At 36.4% G+C, this 8,975-nt stretch overlaps 1 protein-coding gene across 2 annotated transcripts in view; it reads left to right on the top strand.

The window, feature by feature from the left end:
- Positions 1 to 446: 446 nt before the first annotated feature.
- Positions 447 to 8,975, top strand: part of ITCH (itchy E3 ubiquitin protein ligase) — a 34,801-nt gene continuing 26,272 nt past the window's right edge. For both annotated transcript variants that reach the window (XM_009318647.1, XM_009318646.1), the window contains exons 1-4: positions 447 to 535; positions 3,028 to 3,166; positions 6,302 to 6,426; positions 7,669 to 7,806. In XM_009318647.1, the coding sequence (XP_009316922.1) occupies positions 466 to 535; positions 3,028 to 3,166; positions 6,302 to 6,426; positions 7,669 to 7,806 (472 nt within the window). In that variant the 5' untranslated portion in view covers positions 447 to 465. The remainder of the gene's footprint in view (positions 536 to 3,027; positions 3,167 to 6,301; positions 6,427 to 7,668; positions 7,807 to 8,975) is intronic.

The following is an 8,975-nucleotide window of genomic DNA, read 5'->3' as shown; positions in this document are numbered from 1 at the left end:
AATAATCCATTTTCAGCTTTTTTCCTATGCTTGTGGACTGTGGTTTTCTTTTTCTTTTTTTTTAAACCAAGTAGTACTTGACATGGGAAGATAAACTTCTTACCCAGGACTTACGACATCAGAATAGGCAGATATTTTCAGACATAAGAGGTACAGTAAACTTTGCAATTAGAACATCATTCACTCTCAGTTAATTGGCAAAACTGAAGGGATGAAATCAAAAGACCTCTTTTGCTTAGGACATGAATATTTACAGATCATGTAATATTAGAGACTAAGCCCGTTGTAAACCATTTTCTGTACTTTGGGGAAATGGAAAGAAACTAGAAAGAAAACAAGCATGGTGGGATTGTTTGCAGTATAATGTATCTACATGTCAAAAACCAGATTATTTAATTTTTGAGTTTCTGAGGATTCAAATGTTTACATTGTCTCTTCATCCAGATTCAAGATCCAGCCCGTATTATGGCTGGCAGTGGGTCCAGATCAGGACCATCCAGTGGGTTTTCCATGAAATCACAGCTTCAAATCACTGGTAAGCCTTTTGAAAGGATATATCTTTTCTGGTTAGAAATGTAAAAATGTTTTTCCCGCAATTAAACGGAAGTTACTCATATGTTGCATTTCAGGAAGTTTTGAGTTATACAAAACCCAAGAGAAGTCGCACAATAAAATTGATGGTGTTATGCCATCATTACTTGGCAGAAATATAGCTATTTTATTCAGGATTTTATCTAAAATGCATTTTGAAATGATACATTTTTGTTAAAAAAAAAAGGAATAGTTCTTTTTGAATGCTGTTAAGTAAATTGTACAGAACAGTCCTCTTTGAAATGTTATAATGTAATATGATACTGCTTTCAGTTACTAACACTTGACATAATACCAAATCTAATACCTTCTCCTAACAATCTTTTTACATCTCAAGCTAAGTGAATCTGAACTGCTGTTCATTAAATTTCACTTATTGCTTCTCCCTTGTTACATGTTTTTATGGCCACCATTGTAAAGGAGCTTTAGTAAAAGTGTTGGTGAGAACTTTACTGTAATTGAGCACCTGTAGATTGCATAGGAGTGGATTTACATGACATGCTTTGCTTTTTGTAGTGCCCCACCAACAGAGCAGCTGTTGAAACTTAGTTATCAAGTTTTCCTCACTTCTGCTATCTAACAAATTTTACTGAAGCATAAAAGCTGAAGCCTGGGAATGAGAGATATGTGGATGTATGCAGGTCTGTGTTTAGAAACATCAAGGGTAAATTTTGCATCCTCAGTGTGGAAGATCTGTGGATACATGCAGAAGTTTCACAAAGTTGATATTGTGGGGATGAATAGAATTGTCAAAAATAGATGGGAAAGCTTTAGACTAGAAAGGAGGCTGGAACTGAGTAAGTTATACTGGCTCTAGCTGTCACACTGAGGTCAAGCTTGTTTTTTCTCAGTAGGCTGTGAGACTTCAAGAGAAATCTTGTCCCTACAGGTTGATACTGGAAAGAAAAATTGAAGAGGTTTGGAGGGAGAGCAGAGCTAAGGATTGAAGTGGTGATTGCTGTCTAAGGCTTGCTCCATTAAAGGCCTGTGACTTGCATAAAGAAAGTGAAGAAATGTCTCAGTGTTTAGAATTGAGACTATTAGGATGTTTGAATGGCTCTTAATTTCTGTAGAAGTTCACTCACAGTCTGCAAGCAAACTATTTCCTGTGCAAGCAGGTGTTACCTTTTGTAGACATTTCTGTAAACAGCACCCCGCACCTGCCCTACCCTCACCTCCCTGTTCTGCTGTCTTCGTTAGTTTTAAATGAACTTTCAGGTTGTCTGGGTAAGTAAGAACCTTGAAAGTAGGTGCAAGACTGCTGATTTGTGCTGCCTCAAAGTAGGTCTTGATGCCTTTGAGATAGCTAGTGATGTTGAGGCATGAGATGTCTATAATATAGAGAGAAAGAGTTTCCCTTGGGAGTGGTTCAGAGCAGTTTATACTAAGCTACTTCTCTAAATCTCTAAAGGAGCATATACTATAAAGGGAATGTAGGTAGATTAGCCATATGGGCTTGAATTAGTAATTTTTTTTTAAGGATGTAGTGCAGCTGAGGTGGGTGATGAAAACACAGGAGACCAAGCTGTTATTTGTTAGAGTGGAGTGCAGTTCATTGGCCAATTGGAAATGATAATATCTTTGTTTTAAGTACTGTTTTGTGAGTTTGGTGTTGCCAAGCAATCCAAGAACACTCCTAATCTAAGAGTGAAATGTCGGGGGTAGACTTGTGCACACGCATGCTTCTTTGGCTAAATGGAGGCAACATAGCCATGGTGTTTGGAAAGACAGGAGCGTTGCAGTCAATGATGTTGAATGTTCAAAAAAAACCACCCAAAACCAAACCAAACAAAAAACCCCAAACCAAACAAAAAATGAAAACACACACACGCACACCTGCCCCCCCCCCCCCTTAAAGCTCTAGAGCTGCAAGTCCTCTCCAGGTTTTGTTGTTTCTAGAACAGTAGGTAGTTATTGGAACTCAGTTTGCCTTTAGTTAGCTTTTCTGTAAGTTTGCTTTGATACAGAAAACTTAACAGTAAGTTCTTTTTCTTTATGATGTTCTTTTCACCAGACATGGTGGCAGTTTTCCATGATTCCTTAATAAGCGAGACAGATCATGTTTTGAGCTTTTTAACAAGCAAGTGTAATAAACTCCAGGAATTCTCTTGGCTGGTTGTAGGAGGAGGTTGTACAGGATATTTTCTACTTTCAACACCAAAGCGCTTTTGTGGATCATATACTGATTAGTATTAATTATAGTGTCTGATGTTATAGAAGTACTGTTGCATGTTTTAGGCATTTGTGTGAGCTATAGCATTGTGTAAAATGATCTGGAATGCAAGAACTTTTTTGTCCATCTAATGTATTTTTTTCTTGAGCGTTAATGTCAGGCATCAATGACCTGATACTTGAATACTGAAGCCCACAACTGAAAAATATTATTTGCAATTGAAATCTTACCGAGTAAATTATTATTTTTCTCTTTCTTAACAGTTATTTCAGCAAAACTAAAAGAAAAAAATAAATGGTTTGGACCTAGCCCTTATGTGGAAGTCTCAGTAGATGGACAGTCAAAGAAGACAGAAAAATGCAACAATACAAATAGTCCAAAGTGGAAACAGCATCTTACAGTGTAGGTTTGATGGTTTTGTTTTCCAATTTATTTGAGCTAAATTAATGCAATTGACAGTGGACTTAAGGGATGCGTTTTTATTTTAAGCAAGGCATTCAATGTTATGTGATATGAAGATATTTGTGTAATTTTTGGAGCAAATATACTACAGTCTGGAATATATATTTACAAACTATTGCATTATGTCCTATGGAAAGGACCCAGTGCTTATGAAGGAATGTATTCTGTATTAATGTATGTGGCATATCAAAGGAACTTTAATTCTGTGGGTAGGAAGGAAAGTAAGGTAATTTGATATTAAAACTGACAGACCCATGCATGTTTTTATTGTTATGTTTAAGGTTATGGTGTTTCAGAAATACCGCCACTGAAAAGTGTAGCTGTTCTTTGTGTACCACTTTGTTGTGTACCATGCCATAGCACAGGTAGTTAGCTGTCTTGCGCCCGTCTAAATTCAGTCACAGGGACAAAATTCCCGATTAATTTGTGCCTTCAGAGTACAAAACTAACATTAGATTGAAGATGAACACAGCTGTTGACGTTTGCTTGGCCCAGTATTTGTGTTATGAGATGATAGGAAGTATAAAGCACAGAAAAAAAATTATCTGCAGCTTCTATAAAATTTAGTTTTCTCTTAAGAATGTGTCACATGGAACATTGGGATGAAGGTCAGTCTTGTGCTTGCACATTTGCTTATGCTTAAGTTCTAGATTATTATTCTTGAGGCACCTTGTACATTTCTGCCTGTTGAAAACCTTTTTTGTGCCTGTTCTTTTCTTGTAATTCAGATTATTATGAAGTTTTAGTTACTACTATTTATCTTACTTTCCACTGCAAAGAAGTATTTCAAGAAAAAGAAAACCTTGTTCTTTACAAGCATATCAATGTGCAAGAACAGAATTTTCTTTTAGCTTTTAAAGCCTGCCTTTTTTTCTTCCTTTTTTTTTTTTAAATTGAAATGTTTGTGGCTTGCGCTGTGCAAGTTCACATAATAATACATAGGCAATTTTTGCTCTTGTTCAGTAAGCACTGAACAGAGAGACTCAATGCATATCAATTTCATTGAAGATTACACTAATGCTGCATGAAACTTAGTGGAGTAAGTTAATCGTTTTTTAGGAAACATTTTGACACAGCTGCTTACATTCAGATTCAGAATAAAAAGGAAAAGTGTAATGGCTTCTGCAGATGGGTATGGACCATGGGCTCCTCTTCTAGGAGGCAATCTGTTAGGTGGAGCTGCATATTCTGAAGGGAGTGACTGACTGTGAACTCTGGACTTACCAACCATATACAAGTGAAATTGTCCATTGAGAAAATAAACAGTCATTTGTAATACCTGTTTCTCACAATTAAAATAATTTAAAAATATATAAATGTTAGAATGTTCCTTAAGTTGCTGTTATGGACTTAAAAAAAAAAAACCCCAACACAGAAATGTGTTCATACAATGTCAGCAACTGATACTGATGTAAATTTGTTTCTCTGTTGTAAGGCTTCTCAAAACTCAAGGGAGCATGAGGGGCAGGTGAATATTTTACCTCTAAGAGCAACTTTCTAGGAAAAAAAAAGTTTTGTGAGTCCATTCTTAATTGTATTATCAGCTGCTTTGTGATGCTTATCTTTCTGCTGTTTTCAGAATACTTTTAAGAAGGAAAAGGAAAACTCTAGGCTTTTAGGTTTTTCTTATCACTGGGAGAGTTTCTTTATTCTCCAAGATTTGCCTGATCACATACACTGTCTCAGCTGTCATCATCTTGCTGCAAAATGTTTGGTGAGATTTAGCAGTTTTGAAATGAGCATGGTTTGCTTCAGCTTTGTTTTGGAGCTAGATGAAGGAGGGCTAAGTAACTGCTGTGGCAGAAAATATTTCTGTTTGCATGTGTTTCTTCTCTAGTAAGGGGCTCTCCCAGTATGTAACTGCTGGCATAGATCTGGTCTTGCTGCGTAGGTAATCCTTGATCAAGAGCTTTCAGGTTTAGGGAGTGACCCTGCTGATGGCTTTTCTACGAGCAGAGATGTACCTTCTCTGCCACAGGTTGACAAATTCAAACTGTGTGTTTGGCAGAGGTTACAGTATTGTGGTTTTATGACCTAACCAGCCCACAAGATTTTTCAGAGAGAGCTTTGGCTCTTGTTTGGACTATGTAGAGGCTTACGTTGCCGCTGTTTGTACTGTGCCTGCTCTCTGGAAGGCATCTTTCCAAGTTGTAGCACCATGCTTTGAATGAAGTTCAGATTTTTGTGTCACTAAAACAAGTAAAAATTTAAGAAAAGCCTCAGGGAAGTGAAAGGGGGGTAGAAATAAATGGTTGAATTCTTCTTTGAATTACTTGATTTGGAATGAAGAGAAACTGTTGTGATAGTTGGGTCCATAAGGAACTTTTCTGGTAGTAAACCTGGAACCAATTCTCCAAGGAATAATCAAATTAGCACACTGTAGTAGTAATACATCCTACTTCTGGAAATGGTGAGGGAAGTTTGTGAATTGTTAAGCCATGGAAGATGTAGTGTGTTCTTCTGTTCTCAGTAAATGCATTGTGAAGTCAGAAGTATACTAGTAAAATGTTAAATAATTTTGTATATATTCCTGCTTCTTTGTCATAATATGATGTATGTGCCAGCTTATTAGGGGAACAGTCATCTTCTAAAAATACTTGAAATATTTTTTAGTATTTCTGAGTGCTTTCCTTTTCATGGGATATCCTAAAATTTTCTGATAACCTCTTCAGAAAGCAAATTTGCTGTCTTCCCTCTCTGTGTGCAAAATTCTCCCATCAAGGTATGCAAATGCTTAACACTCACGAAATGTGAACCTGCAAGAATCAGTCTTTTTTTCTAATCCTGGTTACACTCAGATGCTAATCGTGAGCTGGTAGTTTTTCTGTATTTCCCTTAAAGTAGTGGTAATAAAAAATGTGCTGAGCCTATGAACAGTCTTGCAGCAATCTTGATTTACATGACGTGTAAATGTGACTGCATACTAGAATGTGATAATTAGAAATGGTTTGATGTTACCACCATTATTTATTTGTTTTTAAATAATTTTAAGTGATGCTTGAAGTAGATTGTTGGCAGGGGAAGTGGGTAAGCAGAGCAAATGCCCTTACACAGTGCTCAACTTTTTCTTTTCAGAATTGTCACTCCTGTAAGTAAATTAAACTTTCGAGTCTGGAGCCATCAGACATTAAAATCTGATGTCCTTCTGGGAAGTGCTGCTCTGGATATTCATGAGACTTTGAAATCAAACAGTATGAAACGTAAGTATAAGATTAACAGACAATTCCTGACAAATTCTGCAGCATTCCAAGGTATTGTTAATGAGTGCTGTGTGCAACTCTGTAGATGGCCCTTAAGAATTCCTTTTGTTGCTACAGATTGCATTTATGTGCTGCTTCCTACTTTTTCAGTGTAATCTGTTTTTGTTATATACAGTCTGTTCTGGTGTCATTGAAAACATGGTATTTTTCACTTTGCTAGTATGTGCAAGAGTGAAAGTCTAATTAAAGACGAGCGTTTCCTTTTATATAGCTTAAAAATGAAAATTCTGATATGTTCCTGGTGCTAGACCAGGAAATGTGTAAATTTATTTTTGTTTTAAATAGTGTTATAGGGATATGTTGTATTGTTTTTCATGCATCTTAGAACTAGTTAGCCTTTAGGCAGTATGTGCATCCTATGAAGCTTGAAAGAGAAATATAGAATTCCACACACCCGTTACAGAATTTATGTTGCTACAGCATATAGCTTTGTGCTATCATACTTATGTTCTGTCCTTTAAAGAAGTGTTTACTTCTGGATTTTCAGATGTGGGCATTGTAAATGCAGCATGTTGATAGTGTAATAAGCTGTTCTCCTGACAGAATGTTGCTGTCATGCTGAATCTGGGTGAAAATCACCTTTGGTAACTACATTGTTCTGTATGACACCAGATGACCCTGCTGTAATTCACTGGGGTTTGCATCAAGAACGTTTATTTACAGTTCTGTTTCACTGAAAAACAGTTATTTACCCTGAAAATACCTTTGGTCTGGGGATATGATGCAAAATCTTCACATTCTAAATGTGAATCTTGATGTCATTAGATAAATGTGAAGTATTTTAATCAGAAGATAGAATTGATATCTGCTCTGTATGAAGAATAAGGTGAATTACATTTCCTAACTATAGGTTTTTGAGGACAGGTGTATTAATTGCTTTAGAAGTGTGAGCAGAAACGTGAGACTCCATCTCTGCTGTAGTTATAATCCTTTCTTTAGGCAGCAACAAGCTTATGCTCCAGTTTTCCCCTTTTGGAAGAAATAACTTTTTACTGGCATCTGGAATTTATTAGTTTTACCACACAAAACATAAAAAATTATGGAGAGACAGAGCTGTAGTTCTGGGTTTTGTTTTGGGTTTTTTTTCCCTTGATCACTGTGGTCTATGATTGGCTTCTTGAATAAAACGCACTTTTTTGTCATGTAGTAAGATAAACTCCCATTCTTTTCTGTACTTTTTAGTTGAGCAGGTAGTGGTGACATTGCATCTTGTTGGTGACAGAGAACCAGCAGAAGTGGTAGGAGATTTGTCTGTCTGTCTAGATGGGATGCAAGTAGATCCTGAGCTCCTAACCAACGGTGATGCCTCAAGTGCAAGAAGTAAGTAACTTTCAATTCAAATGTGTCCTCTACATATATCTGGTATACAAAGCTTTCTTTTCTGGAAGTTTTAACACAATGTTCTAATCATCATAACAACAGCGGTTTCTGTAACTTCCTGTTTGTAGAGACCAGAACTCTTACGCATTTTTATTTGGGGTGGAGTCATAGTCCACAGTGAAGATTTTCAGCCTTACTGTAATGAAACTAAGATCAGCATCTTTATTTTCTGGACTTTGCTAACTTATATCTGGCAATCCCAAACTTTAATGAAAGCCTCTAGCTTCCCTGAATGTTTAATAACATCATAAACAGAAAAGAATATAAAATAAGTTAGTTTGATCTCATAATAATAATAAGTATTCTGCTCACTAGGAGACATGGGTTTATACTTGTTTTTCTTAAAATATCTCATTTAAATGAACGTTTTCATAGATTTTGTTCCCTGTGGAGTGCTGCAGAGAGGGTTCCACTATTTGTTTAGTTGGTGTCTTCAGTTTCAGATAACTAGTATGATTTTTAACTGAAAATCTTGAATACATGTAAAATGTGTAATTACACTAAAATAGAAAGTAAGGGGTTTTAATTCCGTTGGTGCAGGTCAGGCAACGGAGCATTTTTGAGGGTATTGTATATTGCAAAGTAGAAATAGATAAGAGGTTATTTCTCCAGAAGGCAGCATTGGAGAGACTGTCTGCTGTAGCAACTAGCTAGGCAGTTAACTGGCAATTTTTAGGATTCTGGGGTTTTTTTAAAGGACTAGAGGAAGTTGCTTTGAAATTCTGTCTAAGTATCGTAGGAAAATTGAATTAACATACTAGCTTTGTAACCATTATTTCTTAAAGCTTTTAGTCCATCTTTTTTTGCATCTTGTTAAAAGGATCAATCACATGATCTGATGGCGTGGGATTTTTTTGTAAATAAAAGCCAAATGCTGGGATTGTGTGGGGCTTGTAGAGCAGGGCTGAGGTGTGTTGATAGAAATACCTAGTGAAAGTAACAGATTTTCCTCTTATGCAATATTTGGTTTTCATCTGTGCTTTCTTCCATTTCCTGAAATTCACCTACTGAGAAAAATGTTCTAGCAAGTAGAAAAAGGCATGCAGGTAGTGGAGTTGAGTACTGTATACAGTTTTGGGCTCGACAGTAAAGACAGACATTGACATACC

The sequence above is a fragment of the Pygoscelis adeliae genome, unplaced genomic scaffold (genome assembly GCF_000699105.1).
Source record: "Pygoscelis adeliae isolate BGI_AS28 unplaced genomic scaffold, ASM69910v1 Scaffold72, whole genome shotgun sequence".
Taxonomy (NCBI): domain Eukaryota; kingdom Metazoa; phylum Chordata; class Aves; order Sphenisciformes; family Spheniscidae; genus Pygoscelis; species Pygoscelis adeliae.
The sequence above is the reverse complement of the archived record's forward strand: the minus strand, read 5'-3'. Positions and strand labels throughout refer to the sequence as shown.